The 18,490-nt window shown below is 39.2% G+C and overlaps 1 protein-coding gene across 4 annotated transcripts in view; it reads left to right on the top strand.

Moving 5' to 3' along the window:
- The window catches only part of dgki (diacylglycerol kinase, iota), a 71,016-nt gene that overhangs the window by 46,950 nt on the left and 5,576 nt on the right, over positions 1-18,490 (top strand). For 2 of the 4 annotated variants that reach the window (XM_072377291.1, XM_072377290.1), the window contains exons 16-31: positions 155-210; positions 816-878; positions 2,015-2,088; positions 2,753-2,864; positions 2,994-3,080; positions 3,749-3,861; positions 4,758-4,820; positions 6,630-6,730; positions 6,937-7,016; positions 7,309-7,353; positions 14,004-14,073; positions 14,195-14,235; positions 14,328-14,452; positions 16,242-16,267; positions 17,120-17,157; positions 18,218-18,338. In XM_072377291.1, coding sequence (XP_072233392.1) covers positions 155-210; positions 816-878; positions 2,015-2,088; positions 2,753-2,864; positions 2,994-3,080; positions 3,749-3,861; positions 4,758-4,820; positions 6,630-6,730; positions 6,937-7,016; positions 7,309-7,353; positions 14,004-14,073; positions 14,195-14,235; positions 14,328-14,452; positions 16,242-16,267; positions 17,120-17,157; positions 18,218-18,338 — 1,215 coding nt within the window. The remainder of the gene's footprint in view (positions 1-154; positions 211-815; positions 879-2,014; positions 2,089-2,752; positions 2,865-2,993; positions 3,081-3,748; positions 3,862-4,757; positions 4,821-6,629; positions 6,731-6,936; positions 7,017-7,308; positions 7,354-14,003; positions 14,074-14,194; positions 14,236-14,327; positions 14,453-16,241; positions 16,268-17,119; positions 17,158-18,217; positions 18,339-18,490) is intronic. The other 2 variants (XM_072377293.1, XM_072377292.1) reach the window with 2 other exon arrangements.

Raw genomic sequence — 18,490 nt, 5'->3', positions numbered from 1 at the left:
TGAAAGCAATTTTAATGCCTTCCACCCTGTATTTACACTGTGTATATTCCATTAAGTCTTTCTCCACTCAGATTATAAAACGTGTTACAGAACCTGCACCTTCATGCATACTCAAAATTTGCTCTTCTTCTTTTTCTCCGTATTTGTTGTCCAGAGGCCAACCCGGAGAAGTTTAACAGTCGCTTCCGCAACAAGATGTTCTATGCAGGCGTGAGTGTCCAACATTACTTATTCCATGTTTCATTTTATACACACACTCACAAAGAAAAACACACGCAGGACAAATGTTTCCTCCTCCTCACTGTCTTTTGTTGTAATCACACGGACTCGTGTAGGCGGGGTGAAAAGTAAATGATGGGAGTTTGGGAACTTTGAGAGGAAAAAGGGCAGGATATATCTGGAATATGTCTCCAAAAAGTACTGTTTTCATTTTTGATCGCCAAACAAATATCTGGTTTTGAATAGGTTTAGATTTAAAACGATCTATCGCCAATCGTCGGTGTTGTTTTCCAGCTCTATGGGAGCTTTCTGCATCATGTCAGATGCATGAATGCATCATCATCAGAGTTTTTAGTTTCTAAAGCATCAAACAGGTGTTAAGAAATCCTAAGATTTGTAAGTATTCTGATCCAGCTGTCACTCTGAAAAATGTGAACTGGAAGGAAGAAAGAAATAATGAGAGGGAGTTGGAGCGGAAACATGAAGAGGAGGTATCTCATTTTGATGAAGGAAATGTAATGAGCTGTAATTCTGTTTGATTTGGTCCCTTTTCTCTGTTTATGTGTACTCACTTGTGGGTTTGTTTGTGTGTGCAGGCTGCGTTCTCAGATTTCCTCCAGAGAAGCTCCAGGGATTTGTCCAAGCACGTCAGAGTGGTGGTGAGTGTTAACACACTCTCTCTCGGCCTGTATCGTCTTCCATGTCGACATGTCTCAGCCGCAGGTCGGCTGAGTGATTAAACAGGCCGTCCTTCAACTGTCCCTCGGTGAGGATTTAAAGTCTTAGTGGGGCCACCACGCTGCTACTCGGTAACCTAAAAACTGAGGGTGGTAACAGCAACAGACAGCTGATTGATTTACCACCTGCTAAATATCAAAGACTAATAAAATAATTGCTTAAAAAAACATGTTCAAAGAGTTTGTTTTGCCCAATTAACAAATCCACAACACTAACTCGGACAATTAGAAAGTATGCACTGGTGTTAATTGGAGTGTTATGGAGTTTCTATTTTATGGAATGTAGGGGATTATTTTATGGTCCGCAGCCAGCAGACCACACTCACTAAAATTTCATGCAGACATTTTCTTGTTTCATTACGCCTTTGTCAACAAATCCATTAAGGGACGACTTCTAACTTTCTTATGCCCCGTCTCTTTTACTCAGTATCAACTGTGCTGCTTCCGACTGAAGACATTCATCTCTAAGAGTGGACATTAGATCAAAAATGGGCAGACAGACAGTGTAGTTTTGAATTAATGTTGGAGAAAGAGTGCATGTGTTTGGGACTGTTTTGTGCTGCAGATATGTTCCCACTGTGAGTATTTCCAGCAAAAGTAAATCAAAGCTGCGGTGCTCCTGTCTGTCATGATGCTGGAACATGTGACTGATCGGGCTCTGATCCACACATAGTTCATGTCATTTTGTTGCTGTTTTTGGTCCTTTTGTAGAATTTATTATAGGAAGAATGTAGAACATCAGCAGACTTTCCTTCACTGAGAGTAAAAGAGCTATAGCAGACCCAACATCAAAGAATTACGCTAATTGATCAATAAACGATAGAGGTAAATTAATTCAGCAAATTGCATTAGGACGTCCTCTATAGTGCTTTCTACCGCCTCTCGTCAAAACATTTAAAACATGTACGAGACAGCTAAGAATAAAAATCATGAACTGAGATTGAAGCAAAACCAAATGAAGGATCCGAGAGTGAAAATTAACAGCTGATCAAGCACAACAGAAATGACTCTTTTCTGACCTCTATCACTATAAATGTTCCTCTCTTTGTCTCCCACAGTGTGACGGCACAGATCTAACACCCAAGATTCAGGAGCTGAAATTTCAGTGCATAGTGTTTCTAAACATTCCCAGGTAGGTAAATTAACCATAAATATACAGTTATAGAGAAGTTAAGCTGTACAGTTTGGTTTTGCACACTTTTACGTGTTCACAAATCACGTAAAGAGATATAGTGGATATAAGTAAGAGTTGGGTTGAACTTACTGTATGTTTTAGCGCCTTTTTGTGCAGAACTGAACATCAGACAACTTTTGCCATTTATCGTATTTGATGGCCAAAGATTCAAAATAAATTGAAAGTACGCAGTGTTTCCCTTTTTGAGTGGAAAAGCATTTGAAACAGCATAAAGAAAACCAAGGGACACTTTAACTCTCCCCACTCTAAATCAGTGGGAAGACATCATCAAAAACATCATAGCTTCTAGTAACCCACTGGAATCCTTGAAGGCTGTTATATAGCTCACTAACACATGTATCTCATACGACTTTATTTTTGTCACAGCAACAGTACAGTTTCTGTTCTGTTTGCACAAAAACTCGAATAAAGATATGGTGAGACATTTCAAGTCTCTAGTGAACCTGACTAATTCCTTGGAGTGGGCTTTTTTAAGCTGTCACCTTTCTTCGTTCACCGCCTTGTTTTCAGTTCATATCAACAGCAGCGCATCATGGAGCGGTGGCATGACGTATAGGTTGCAAGGGGTTTCAAATGTTTGAAATGTTTCACACCTGTGCAGGTACTGTGCTGGCACCATGCCGTGGGGAAACACCGGCGACCATCGAGACTTTGAGCCGCAGCGCCACGATGACGGCTGCATTGAGGTCATCGGCTTCACGATGGCCTCACTGGTAAGAAAAACATGACAGGGGGAGAGAAAACATGCAACCACAGCACAGCAGTCACGAAAGAGAGGGAAACTCACAAACTTCTTTACATATTCTTGTGATTGAGTTGCAAGTCTACCGCTTGTCCACCAGGCTGCGCTACAGGTTGGCGGTCACGGAGAGAGACTTCACCAGTGCAGAGAAGTCATCCTCACCACCTACAAGACTGTACCTGTCCAGGTGATCACACACAATCACCAGCAGCGCAACCAGCCTCTGAAATATGCTTCTGATATCATTTACAGACATCTATAAGTTTGATATAAATCATTATGACCTGAAGGCTGAAGGGTTCGAAGGAGGCTGTGGTTATCTGTGGTTCATAATCTTATTCAACAATCAAGAGAATCCAGAGACATCTTTGGAGATAAGGAACCTGGCTGAAAAACCAAGGGTGTGATTATGAGGCTCTCAGGCAGCACAGCATTGAAAATAAACATTCTTTAGTGGAAATCACTGCATGAACTCAGGAACACTGGTGAAAAAAACACAGTGAAAACACAGTGAAGCAAAGTGAAAATAGCCCAACCCTGAAATGGATTAAGTGTGTATAGAAAATGGATGCATGGATATGTTGTCTTTTCGTATTACTATTCAACTTTGGGTTCCAGTAACTTGTAAGTTATCACCTTGTCTTTTGTTTTGGTTTTTTTGTGAAGAGTTGTATGATCAGTTCATATTTATATACTATCATACTATCAAGCACTAAGAAGAAGTGCTTCAAAAAGAAGAAAAAGCTTCAAAAAGGTGTTGTTGTGACACTGAGGGCTCAAGTTGTAGATGAGATCAGCCAGCGTAACGCTATCTTGTGTTTTGTCCTTTCAACAATCGTCTTTGTGTGCTCGTAGGTGGACGGTGAGCCGTGCCGACTGGCTCCATCCACCCTCCGCATCTCCCTTAGAAATCAGGCCAATATGGTCCAGAAGTGCAAGAGACGCACCTCGGTGCCCCTGCTGAACGAGTGAGTCACTCACACACACACACGCGTAGATAGATGCAGGAACTAGGCCAGCAGTGTTGTAAAAGCTTTGTTTGCACTTAGTGAATCATACAGTCTGTTTAGTGAGCTGATATTCACTCCTCTCAGTGTTCCTCCTCTCTTCAGCTCGCCAAACCACAGTCAGAGGAGGGATATTTAATATTGTCCACTCGAATTAGTCAAAACAAGAGCATCAGGTTCATCTCCCGTGACACGTTGACATGTAATACTTTGTAGTTTTCCCTTTATCGTGGCAGCTGAGGAGACGATTATTGATCGACTTCAGGGATGAAGCAGCAGTGCTGTATTGAGGCTGCCTGCGGTTTAAAATAACTGAATCCTGTGGCTACTAACACTCCCCCTTCCCTGTAGAACTAATAGTTCTTCTTGTATATCTATGTCCATATACATGTGAGTCTGTTTTAATCTACAGTAGATGAGCATGCGAGACAGAAAAGTAGATATTAATTTCTTGCTGTAGCTGGAATATTTAGTGTCACTGCTACTGCTCTGCAACTGTACTCTGTGCTATCAATGTTCGTCTACTTACCTTTTGGGCTTTTCTCCGTCTGTCCCTCCTCCTGTCCTTCTTCTTTTTTGTCTCATCTCTGTTCACTTTCACTTTTTCACCCCTCTAACACATGTTCGGGCTCTTCTTAAGTATTATTTTCATTTGTTTTCTAAACCTTCTCTTTTGTTCCCTTTTTTCTCCTTTACTGTTGTCCTTCCTTTCATTTCACTTCCCCTTCTCACCTCCTTTTTCCTCTGTCATCACCTCTCATGTCCTCTCCCCTCTTCTTTCTTCCTCTCCTTTCACACGCCATACATTCCTCCACTCTTCTGTGTGTGTGTGTGCGTGCGTGTGTGTGCGGCCGTAGTATTCAGAAGGTGTGTGCAGCTGATCTGCGCCGCCTCTCTGCTCCCCCCGACTCCTTCTCTGTGTAAGTACCTCAACCCTCTGTCATTGAATGTTTATGTTTGTAATCACATGTGAGTGAATGAGGAGCTGCTAATGTGTCATGTCTGTCACATTTGACTAATATTTTGATTAATTTTAGCTGAAACGCGGCTGTGTTTTAGTGGATATAATGTCTGATAGATTACATCCTAATCTCGGAGGATGGAACATTTTAAAGTCACCTAATTTATTTTCCTTCGCATTTGTTATATAGTTGTAGATAATTTTTGCCAACCAACTTTGCATCAATGTATGTGTGCATTCAAATTAGCTGATGACACAACAGTGGTGAGTTTGATCTTTTGAAAAGATGAGACTGCTTCCAGCAACCTGGAGCACCACTATTGTTTTAAAGAAAGTCTATCGGTTGTCATTTTAAAGACAGCCCTGGGTCCCTTGTAGTTCTGCAGGAGGAGGCTGCTACTGAATGGGAGGGCTGTTGCAATATGGGGGCAGTGACTGGTCTTTCAAATTGTTTAGGCATGTGACAAGTGTCAAAGTAACAACCGTGTTAGTGCCAGGATGCAGATCTTCTCAGCACAGCATTGTGGTTCTTATATGATATATCATTATATATTATATTATAAATATAGACATTTTGTGAAGGTCAAATTCCTTACAACTACAACAGAAAAGCGGTATAGATAGAAAGATTGATAAAAAAAAGGTAGATTGCGTTATTAATCCACACTGGGAAGTTGCTGAGTTGACTAAGGTGCTGTTTATAAGAGCGTTCTAAATCCTACGTTTTGCTTGAAAACAGCCTGAAAACCTAAAGGTTCCACGAAAAAAACCCTGACAATTGTTACAATCTTTATTTCTCAGCCTTTGAAGAAAGCTATACGTATGAAATGAAAAACATTTGAGAGGTGAGACCTTAAGTTTACCCTTATTTTCATTAGAATTTAGATCAGTGATGATAGTGATAATTGCTTATGAATCTTGTTGCGTGAGAGGTGAAAGAGGAAATTAATCAAATATTGGTCAAACCCCGCTGTGCCGTGTTTGACTGTAAGTTTGTGTTGTGATCAGAGGACAAAAGGAGAGAAAGAGTGTATGGCAGCATGCTGAAGTCTTCCACTTCTCAATGTGCTTCTGCCTCTTGATGTTTTTTTTCGCTGTAGTCCGTTTACCTTTAACTTTACCCTGAGCTCTGCTCACATTACACCCGCATTCACTTTATGTCTTTGCTGCCTTCAACACGTAAACATCTGACTCAGTATTATTCTTCAATGTTGCCTAAGAGAAGTCAGATTTTACTTAATGTAATCTTCTTTCATTTGAAGCCCTTTTTGTTCCTTTTCTTTGAATTTTTGAGCCTTTGTGGACAGGAAACTTGTAAGCACTGATGTTCTTATTTTTGCTTCCTGCCCACTTTTCTCTTGCAACTATGATGTTCAACCCTCAACAGACTCCATCCAAACTGAAGGCCGCATTTCCCTCAAACATAGGCTGTGAATACGTTTGCCTGCCTTGATGTTGCAGAAGGGTATTAGAGCTCTTTATATTAAAACGCTATGCGGCTGGAGGGAGATTTACACCTCTTTACAACCTTCTGTTATCAGAAACATTAAACTCTGTTAGCTAGCTGAAAATGCCAACAAAATAAAGACTGAGGAGGAATTAATTATTCCAAAATGTGCTACAAAATTTTAGATTTGGTTTGTGAATTGTGTGTCTATGTGTGTCTGTGCGTGCATGTATGCATACGTATGCCCTTATCATTGTGTGCTCGGGCACGTCTGAATCGTGTGCGTGCACATACATGCACTTGCGTGTGCTTTTCTTCCAGTCCTCACGCAGTGCCGGATCGCCTCCGTCTTCGAGTGAACCGGATCAGCCTCCAGGAGTACGACAGGCTGCAGTATGACAAAGAGCGGCTACGAGACATCTGTAAGGCTCTCAAAATGAAAAAAACAACAACTTTAAGCGGGCCTCTGCACTCTTTATTTTTTATTTCTTAACTAGCATTTTGGTGTTTTATGCCACAACATTTCTACAAACAAGATTAGACTTTATTCTGCTGCCACCAAGTGGTTGAAAATATCATACTTGAATAACTTTTTAGGGCCTAAAATGTGCATTTGTATGTTTAACAGCAATCCCAGTCGGTATTGTGGTGGTGAGAGGAGACTGTGACCTGGAGACTTGCAGACTCTATATTGATAGATTGCAAGAGGCAAGTCTTTATCTTCATCAGTGTGCTCATCATCGCTTTAATTCCCTTCTTTGTTCTCCACCTCTTCTGCTGCTTTCTGTTCATCATTATTTCATGATCTGCACAGCGTCATCGCTCCACTTTCACTTATTTATAGATGGACGCCACGAGAATGCAGAGCTGCTCTGTAACTGTGTGCCATTTGTGGGGAAACGTGCACTAACTAATCTAAACACGTGTGGAGTTCTTTTTGTTTTGATGTAAATGCTTTGGCTGCTTGTTAACCTTGACACCTGTCTGCTGTGCTTGCTAGGATTTACACCAGGCGCCATCTACTGGCCACAGAGTGCACTACCAGGTACATGCCTTGTTTTTCTGCAAGTGTAGGAGACAACCCTGAGATGTGATGTGTGAATTTTTTTTAGGTGTTTTTGCAGTTACTCAGAGATGTGTTGATGGGTAGAGGGTTAAAGTGACTTTCAGTGAACACCGGAAAACGTTACACCTATGAATCTTACATTTCCTTTGACTTTTATTTCATTGCAGAATGTATGAAACCAAAATATTTAATGTTTTTTTTCTTGTCAGCTTCAGTTAATTCGTCATTTTACAACTAGTCTTGCCATTTAGGCTTGCAACACCCAGAAAAAAGTTGAAAACTGTAAAGTTTTCACCACTTTGTAAAGTTGCCATTCCTCCTCATGATACTTAAGACAATCTGTTGAGGATACCAGCAGATGCTGATTAAGATTCTCAGTCATCCAAGTCATGGTAATCATAAGAGCTTGAATGATAGTCCAGTTGCCCCTATTCAAGCTCTTAAGATACCAACAGATGAATTAAGGTTTTTTTTCCCCCCATTTTTCCTGCAATTTGGCTTAAGGTGCCCGATAGAACGAGGTCGTCTTTGTTTCAAAATTCTCCAGCAATCTCCTACGAGATTCTTTCTGAGCTGTGCTTTTGTAGCGTGTGAAAAATGCTGTCTTTTTGCTGATAAGAGTCTGGAGTCTTGGGTTCATACTATCTGCCACAAAAGACTTGTTAACCTAAGTTTAGGAATCATTGTGAGTTATTTCTCCTCGCTTTTAATTCGTCTTTTCCAAACCGTCCCAACTTTTTCTGATTTGGGGTTTTAAATCATAACATTAAAAAAAAAAAAACGACCCGCATACAAAAGCGAGAGGCTAAAAACAAGCATCAAACTCTATGAGGGGAGAGTTTCAGTGTTTTCATAAAACTACATTAACCCCTACTCATCCACAAGTCCAACGTGTCTTTGCACACAGGGTGTATCTTTCTTTAAAAGAAAAGAAAGAAATGAAAAAGATAAACAGTATTGTAATTGTGGCTGAAGCCTGTCAATGAACTACAGGGCATGAAAATATCTTGATAAACTTGACCTTGAACTGACTGCGACTACACAGAAATCACAGAAAGAGTGTTTGCTGTCACAGAAAAACGACTGAAGTTGAACTAAATGTTTATATGTGGAACTGAGCTTTAAAAATACATGTATTTCTTTTCGCAAATTTGAGGGTTAGGGTTAGTAACAACGGTCAGTAACGCTTTATGTCTCTGGAAACACACCTGCTGTGGGCTGCTTTATTAGCTGCATCTCTGCATCTGTTGTGTGTATTTGCTGCAAATTGGTCATCCAGTTGATGAGGATGTTTATTTCCAGCATGGTTTGTCCATCTGAATGTGTTTCCTTGAAGACTCTCTTTGGGCATTGATTGAACCCCTAAAATCTAATCCTTCCTAGCTAATATTTCCTATTTTGCAGACCAAAATAACATTAATTCCATTCAGTGGTTTAGATGAAGCTTAACTAATTCTGGACTCTGGGATCTGTCATTACAAAATTAGTGTTTCAATCAAATATGTTTTTGCTTTCTTCTTGATTTTAAGATGGATTTTATGGGAGAATTCGAACTCTGCACGTGTACAGCCATACACACAAATTTGCCGTCGAGTTAAAGAGGCCACAAAGACGTCGACAAAAGCCCACAAAGACGTCGACAAAAGCCCAAAACTTAAAGCAACCACAAAGAAAAACTGTGGCGCGCGGCTTTAAGAAAATAGTAAAAAAAAAAAAACAGCCCCCAAGCGCTTTGGGTCAATTTCAAGCCTAGAAATGTGCGTGACGGAAGTCAACACACTTCAGAACCAGTCCGAAGTACACATTTTTCAGGTTCACAAACTTCTCTAGCTTGCTTTAAGAAACCTTTGTGGGTGTCTGTGAAATTTTAACGACACAAGTGATTTAATCTGGCAGAAAATGTCCTGCAGTAATGCTCCAGGAAATGGTGAAAGAACACTGAAAGAACACTGTTAAATGTCTTATGTTGTCATAGAATAGAATAGAATAGAATAGAATAGAATAGAGTAGAGTAGAATAGAATAGAACATGATTTAATTAATCTCCAAAGGAAAATTCTACTGTTGCACTATCATAATATATATAAATGATCATTTAACATAAGAGTAAAAATGATACTGTTCTACATTTTAGAATGATTATATGATTAACATGATATAAGTTATATTTTATATATGGGTCCGTTTTGACACAATAACATACAAAAACAGAACAGCTTGTGTCTTATCTCTCTTAAACAAGACAAATTTCCATTCACGCCAACAGGATTTTATAAGGTGGACCTGAGGGCTACAACTTGTGTAAAGACATGAAGCAGCTGCAAACGAAAATATGAGAGCTGATATGAACTGTATGTTCTGAAAACACAAAGGGCCTGCACAGAAGCTTGTGACAGGTGAAGTGAAAGTCATATAATTAGACGTAAAACATGTAGTTTAGCTAAATATCTAATAACTTACACTATGAACATAACAACACTCCATTCTAGAATTGTGATGTGATGTCACAGTGGCTGTGATGTCATCTCTTTGTAAGATAATGCCCCACTATGACTTTTCTCATTATTCGACTTTAGCCAAAGACAAACTTTTTGGATTTCCACTCACTCTAATTGAAAGAAAAAAGCCTCTTTATTATTTAACTGTTTCACTCACTGATCGAGTCAAACATGCCCATTTTAACTCTGGGTTTCCTTTTGGGAACCTTAGCAACTAAGACTATCAAAGCGCTCCTCATAACATATGAGGTGGTGAGACACGATAATGGGGACGAAGAAACTGCATCAGGACCTTTGGATATTTCTGACCAGCAGGATACTCCTGAGTACCTGAATCATACTACACCGGAACAAGGCAGCCATTCAAGCCTTGCTGCGTTTGCAGATACTTATGCAGGACTGGAAGAACTCACCAATGGACATAAAAAACTGGCAGATACTTCAGACCAAAAGGATCCTCCTGCTTACCAAAACTGTACCACACCAGAGCAAGACAGCCCCTCAGGCATATCCAACATTACAGGCACTACTACAGGAGAGGACAAACTCACAAATGGACATGAAGAAACCATTGAAGGACCTGACCAAAAGGATCCTCCTGCTGAAGGACCTGCAGATACTTCTGTCCAACAAGAACCTCTGAATGAGCAAAGCAGTACTACACCCAGGGAAGGCAACCCTTCCAGGATTCTTAGCACTGAAGGTACTGCTGTAGAAGAAGGTGATACAGATGACATGGCAGATATCTTTGTAGACCCAACCGTATTTTACTGCAAGTTTTCCAACACATTCAATAACAGCTTTATGAATGCCATGATGCAATCCATTCTGAACCTGTGCGCTACGGAGATAAAAGCGAAGAACGAGCTCAGAGAGTTATGTGAAACTTTATCAGCAACACCAGCATTCAGAAGATTCTTCCTAACAGCACTCTTCAAACCAGGTAGAAGATTCTCCCCTGAAGAAATCCTCCCAGTTATTAAAGAAATAAGCACAAAGATACCATCACAGTTTCTGACGAAGCAGAGCAACGCTGGTTATTTATTAAGATATGCCATGTTCTGGGTAAATGCATGCGGTATTCAGTCAACCATGCTTGTAAACAAGGTGACGCAATGTGACAATTGTCAATTCAGAGAAGAAACCATGGCAGACCTGGGTCTTTTCTGTGTTCTACCACCTCCAACTTGTGATGAAACCACAAACAGTCTACTCAACAAATTGGTGAGTGGAGTCCTCGAGGAACAATGCAACATGTGCAACTCGCAATTAAGGAAAGAATTCTGTTGCAATTGTCCTGATCTAATAATGCTTTATTTGCCTCGTCCAGCAGACGAGACAGAATTCAGACAGAACGTAGCTCCAAATCATGAACTGTTGATCCCTGGAATTGATAAACCTCAGTGTTACGGCCTGTCCTCAATCATATGCCACAAAGTCTTGGACTCCCACATTGACCACTTCTATAACTATCTGGCTTATAAAAAAATGTTGGTCAAAGCCGATGATCTGAATATATCGGTCGCATATACCGATAGCATAGATGATATGAACCAAAATGGGATGATCTACATTTATGAAAAGTCCACATTACCAGGACAAGACCGGAACTGAAAAGCCAAGAGACAAGAAAGACGAAGCTAAAACAAGAAGGAACGATATATGGACGGGAGGAAAACATGCAAAAGAAATTAGAAATCAGAATATATATGATATAATTGTTTAGATTAAATATATTTTGTATATTTAAATTAATTAATTCATATGTATTTATAATAATTCATTTGAAAATTTATATTAATTTATTTGACAATTTATATTAATCTATTCAATCATTCATTTTAGTTTATTTGATCATTTATATTCATTCATATTTCTATGATAATATAAAAAATGATCATATAAACAACATATGTATAAAAAAACACCTGCAAATAAATTAAAAAATCTTAAATATAAAATTAGAAATGTTCTTTTCCAGTTATTAAACATATTTGTACGGTACAGTTTAGGATCCTCTGCTTGGTTTGATTTGGCAGAGCACAGCAAAATTGCCTGAGTTAAATTTGATCTGAAAGTGTTTTGTAATGACAACGGTCGGAAGAATAAGCTTTATTTGTATGGGACATTTAATTTTAAAACGAGTTCACAAAGTGCTATACGGCCATAAAGCGTACGTTCCATGAAATTGAGCGAGAATAAATCTTCAAAATAACAGCAAGGTACATTAACAAGCTCTGATTAAAAGCCATTTTGAAAAAGTTTTAAAGATGAGACAGAGGTTTATTAATTTTTTAATGACTAATGGAGTGAGGCTAAAATAGTAAAAATATGGTCATTTTTAATTTTTTATCAAAACTGTAGGTACAGAATGCTGTATTAGCTGGAGGTGGGTCGCTGTTTTTTTGAGGAGGCCCAAGAAAATAATGACTTGCAGTAATCTAAAATGGTGAAATCTATTGTTAATTGAGAGAAATCACCTAATGTCAGCAGTATTTTGGTACTGTTAAAACAAAACAGTTTTAGTAATGTAATCGAAATGTTTGGAAAAGTCATGGTCAGAATCAAGCAATGTTCCCAGATTATTTGACTCATGAGTACATTGATCATAACGATAAGACACTAATGTTTTGATTAAGGACGTCTTGTGCCTCCTGAGTTTAATACCATCATTTAAGTGTTATGAGAACAGGACTTCCAAGACTTAATATTATCAAGACCGACTGAGAATTAATTAATCTAGGCAAGGTCAATTGATAATAGTAGAAAATATGTGCATATGTAAAATATAGAGGGCCCAGAATCGATCCTTGAGGGACACCATATGTTAGTTTTTCCAAGCTGGACCTGGTTACTGTGACTTAGAAGTCTGTCGTAGAAGCGATGTCGAGCAGTGAGCTATCCCACAACTCTGACACAACTCCTGACACTCAGCTGATTACTGGCAGGAAACATTGGACAGCCATCTTGCATTTGCAAGGATTCGCAGCAATGCGGATGTTCTTTGGTTGAGAAAAAAAGTGACAAAGTTAACAAATGTCTGATACAAAAGTTTTGTGGTGTAATCTTAACTAGCATTAACTCAAAACAGTCCACCCCGCAGGTTAGCGCTAAAGAACAAATTTTTCTGGTTGTATTTCATTCATTTCTTAATAATGTGTTTTACTTGATTAAGTTTATAAAATGCCAGTAAACATTAAAGACTGATTCTAACAGTCAAACTGTCTTGATGTCATACTGTTCTGGCCTGAGAAACAATTCAAAAGTATAAATTATTCAGTCCAGTGATGGAAATAGAGTTCTATTATCAAAACGGTCTGTTGACTGTGTAATTGATTGCCATTTTTAGACAAAAAGGCTGCTCATGTCTTAAACAAGCTGCAATCATTTCAGCCGCAAAACTAAAAATAAGATGCTGGCAAGATTTTTGAATTTCAAAGGCATTGAGGATTTTACACTAAAAATCCGAGTTTATCCAAGTCAAACACGATCATAGAACCTAAAAAGCCGAGAAGCTGTGGGAAAAGTTTCTCAAGGTAAAATCCATTTTTGGGAATTTTATCACCTGCTGTACAACCTCAAATCGAGAGAAGTTGGGATCAGAAACTCAAATAAAACCAGAAAAAACGAACCCAAAATGCTTCACGTTTTTTCTCCTCCGCGTAATTTGATTTGTTGGTATAATTCTGTCTTTAAATTTCAGGCCTGCAGCACGTTCTGAAAAGGTTTTTGACAGTTTTTGATGCATTGTAGTCTTTTTTTCCTTTATTTTCAACCTCATTTCACTCTAAATTGCCCATCCCGACTTTATGTTGAATGTGTTTGCAGGCCTGAAATTGAAAAATGAAACAAAGTTGATAACAAAACATTAACTATTCTGGGTTCATACTGTCTATAAACTATAAATATATTTCCACACCATCTAGCATGTAATTTGTCATTTAACTCACATGCTGTCGTATTACCCTGATTGTGTCTGTTTGTTATTTGCTGTGCTGCTCCTCAACAGGAAGCAGTTCAAAATGATAATTTTTTCTTTGTTATGTCCTGTTACATTACTGTAACTGTAACTGTTACTGATTGATTTGTTCAGTGAAGAAATGAGAACGACAGTACGTCTCTTTGTCTTCAGGATGAGAACAGAGGTGTCCCCAGGACCAGTTCAGCCAGTCGACTGTCTCCCAACTGGAGCTTCCTGGATTGTGAGTTCCTAAAACACCTCTTAAAAGAAAGCAGAAGCTGCACACACAGCTATATGTAAAAGCAAGAAAATTGCCTCAACACAAGCTTTATCAAATTTAAATACAAATTTCTACTCCATAGCCACATCGGCCGACCGCTTCTATCGCATTGATAAGGCTCAGGTGAGTAATGATCACTTGTATTCAGAAATTACTGAGCCGATGATTTAATTTGCCTCCTCTCACTCTGCCGTTGTCCCGCTCTGCATTTGCAGGAGCACCTCCACTTTGTGACAGAAATATGCCAGGACGAGGTGTTCATCCTGGACCACGAGGGACCAGTGGGTAGCCAGGGCTCATCCACTGGGATGCCTGATCTGGTGGTGGAGCCCACAGCTGGGTGAGAGAGTAGCCTTTTAAAAGCAGGTCACACTGAGGAACATATTTTGCAATGCTGACCAGCATTTAGAACGTTATTTATACTGTTTGTTCATTTTGTTGAGGGAAACTAACAGCAATGTCGACTGCAACATACTCTTCGGGCAGAGATGTTCCTGCTTTTTCTGTCTTGTTTACAGTCTACTCATTGCAGCTTTAATAGAATGGTTTGGTGGACTGGCATGGGCTACAGTCCCAAAAGCTACAGTCTTTCGCAAATGTTTGGTAACATTATGCTTTATATCATCAGACTATAACATATCCGTTCATAATTGGATTCAGATGTTAAAAAGTGTACGAAAAAATCAAAACTTCTGGAAAAATTTGGCATTTTGAAAAAGATAATGTGTAGGAACCTAAGTAACAGATGTTCTAATCCACTGGCAGAAACAAGATTTAGTATTCATAACAAGTTTTCGTTGATTTTAAATTGTGTGAAAATGAGAATTGCTGGGTTTTGGATTCAAATAGCTAATTTTGGCAATTTTCAACCCAAAACCCAGCAGGTTTCCCTCCTATTTGCTCCACCTTGTTGCCTCGTGGTGTCACGGCAGCAACCCAAAAGAGATCCGAGCCTCTCTCACACCTGAGTTGCATCTTATTGAAGCAAAAAAGACATCCTCGTTAACCCGCTCGTTTAACTCTCGTAATTCACTCGTCCCAAACAGAGGCGGGTCAGCCCAGCATTGTTGTGTCCTTACACAGATCAAGCTGAGAATCAGATGAGTGATGAAACCCTGGCTCTAAAATGAACCAACTGTGTGCAGTTTCTGCCATTAGATGTCACTAAATCCTACACACTGGAGCATTAAGTAATGATAAATGGTATGATATTAAGATTCTGTGCCTGTGTTCTTGCATCCATTTTTACTGTCTTATGTCTTATCAAGTGAAAAACACCACGCTGTTTTGTTTTCTGTTCGTTGACATTATTATGGGATTTTGATGGCATCTTGTGACCTCATCAACATGACAACAAATTCATGTGTATGCTTCACATGTGACCTGCATGGTTGTGTGGTGGTTAGCAGTGTTGCCTCAAGAGGGTTCCAGGTTTCAAATCCGAGGGACTTTCTGGGTGGAGTTTGCATGTTCTCCCTGTGTATGTGTGGGGTCTCTCTGGGTATTCCAGCTTCCCCCACCATCCAAAAACATGCACGTCAAGTTAACTGGTGACTCTAAATTGTCCCTAGGAGTGAGTGTGAGCGTGCATGGTTGTGTGTCTCATTGGACTCAGAGATTTTTGTTTTAATGACTGTGTTGTTACATCTGTACACAACTGTAGGGGGAGCCAATGAGTACAAACTTGGATTAATGGCTAGTAAAAAGATAACCCAAGTAATCCCTTTATGAATATGCTTTTGCAGCAGATGTAATCTACGTGTGTAAGAAGCTGCAAAGGTATACTCTTGACTGAAAAACAAATATTTTCTAAATCATTATTTGAGATCAATATAAAGGTAGTCTTATTAGGGCTGCAGCAAATAGAAAAGCACCAAGTCCTCAGATGAAAGTTTACTGTTACTATATGTTATGACCGTCAGAACAGATGATCGATTGAGAGATTGATACTTCGGGTCTCATCTTACAGACTGATGAAAGAGGCATCGCAGCTCTAAATGAGTTAAAGAAGGAACTTTTATCTCTTTTTTTATTTTTATTTTTTTAAATCGTGCTAGATAGATTTAGAATACTGTTTTATCTACATAAAGTAGCCACATATTAAATCAGTCTTTATTGTCTTCTTTCAGTGTTCCCTTGACACCTGATGAACAAGGTATAGTGCACGCATAAATACACACATACACACACACACCTGTTTTTTAAAACGTCTGTAGTTTAAATATTTCCTTCTTAGAAATTGAAAGTGTCACGTCTTGTACTTTGCTACACTTTTGCTTCCCATGGCTTTGCGACATTTCCTCATGTTCTCTATGGAAAGTATTCACCTTGTCCAAGCATATTTAGGCGTGCCGCAATAAGACAGCGTAACGGTTTCCAGGCGGTTAATGTTCAGGTTTGTAAAGTCCTTTAACACGTCAGAAGAAGAGAGAAACACTTATTATTGTTTCCTTGTTGTTGTGTTATTAATTCAATGGAATTCCTGGTACTCTCCAGTTTAACATGCCTGTTGTTGCTCTTCCTCACTCTTTGTTCCTGTTCCTGAGTACGCTTTTATTTTGACGGAAGCGATCAGTCGGGATTTTCGACTCCGGTCTGTTTTTAGAAATGACTATTTACCTGCATATAGTCTGAAAACTTAATCCATCTATCATGCATCCAGTGCGGGTACAGTCAGATAAGATCAGTGAATATTCTAATATCACTTTGAAACACTTGATGACTCAATCAAGTGAATTATTTGAAAGTGAAACTGAAGGTATAAAAAGTCTCCCTCCAAAAACACTCGTAGGATCATTCCTGTTGTGAGTATGAAAAGTGTGTAATCAACAACATCAAGGCAGGTAATTGTGAAAAAGAAGAAAATGTGTTGTTAAAGGAAACTGTCAAAGGAAAGTCTGCAGAAACCTGTCCGTCGAAGCCTCATCCTGTGGCGATGATTAATTTGATTATGATTATGAATGATTCATTTCTATACTTTTTTTTCTTTTTTCTTTTTTGCCTGCAGCACTTCTGACTGCCGCTCGTACCGGGGATCTTTCCATGGTAAAGTACAGTCACCTACTGTAAAAGATTAGCTTCTAAAACAAGTTTGACCTGTTTGTCATTACATTTGCAGTCTCTTAAACCAAAAGTAGCAATGATTAGGCACAGACTCACCATCAGACAACACTCGAGTGTCTGGATGGTTTTAACAGCAACTTACAGTGGGACTTTCCTACTGTGAATATTACAGGAACACGTACTTTTATTTGTACTAACAATAAACCTGGGCAGTAAACCACACAAAATATTCTAAAAATGTTGACAGGAAGACCAGAAACTTTATTTTTTATAGTAGTATAAAATAAAAAAGAGAGAAGTGGAGCCTATAATCATCACATGATGATCATTATGACCTCATAAGTGTCAGGATAACTAATTGGAGGATTCAAATTAGTTGGGCCAGGCTTTACTGTAAGCCTAATTAAAAAGGAGCAGAGACAGTGTTCACCTCCCGAACCCAAAGCGGGAGCTGGGCCTTATAGCTGAAGGCTCTGCCCCATCATTTTACTCCTGGAAACTCTCTGGACCGCAAGCAAGCCAGCATTTTAAGAGCAAATTGCTCTGTGACGAAAATATGGGACTATAAGGTCCTTAAGGTGTGATAGAGACTGTTTTTGGAGAGCTTTGTAAGTAAGGACAAGGATTTTGAATTAACTTTGGAAGTTTCTTTTTCAGAATCTTTTCGTATAATGTTCAATGAGGACCTTTTCGATCTTGCTGCCTTTTATGATTCTTGACGCAGTAGTCATAGCGACAGCATCACGCCAACAAAAGTTCACTGTTAGAGCAGAGAGTACTCCCCCCTGTTATGTAAAATTACTAATTTTGTCATCTGAATTTCAACATAGAATTCATTAAACCGATTAGTAACTAGTCAAAACAAAAGTTTTAGGTACTTTGTGAAAAACAAAACCTCCGAGATGTAAGTTTTAAGTTATTTTTGTTAGATGGGGGTCCTGGTTTGTCTCGAATAAAAACAAAGTTGAAGATATAGAAAAGGGCTTGTTTTCTATTTTTGAAAATCGATATATATTTTTTTTTTTTCTGTCACTCCCTCCAGATGTCAGAATGTGTGCGTCGAGGTATCAGTTTGTTGGTGAGGGACTCTGGAGGCCGTTCGGCGTTACATATAGCCGCCCAGAACGGACACCCGGAGCTGGTCAGCTTCATACTGAAACAAGGTGAGAGCACGCCGTACGCTGTTGTGCATTTAGGTTAACGAATTGTGTCACTGCAAGCCGAGGGCTTTGTCGGAAACAAAGGAGAAGAATGTGTTGAATGCAGAATTTCTGTCTGCTGTGACTTTCACACTGTGGCGCAAAAGCAAAGCCAC

Source organism: Leuresthes tenuis, unplaced genomic scaffold (genome assembly GCF_036924035.1).
Source record: "Leuresthes tenuis unplaced genomic scaffold, fLeuTen1.0.hap1 SCAF_23, whole genome shotgun sequence".
Classification (NCBI taxonomy): domain Eukaryota; kingdom Metazoa; phylum Chordata; class Actinopteri; order Atheriniformes; family Atherinopsidae; genus Leuresthes; species Leuresthes tenuis.
Note: the sequence above shows the minus strand (reverse complement) of the source record. Positions and strands in the feature narration are given on the sequence as shown.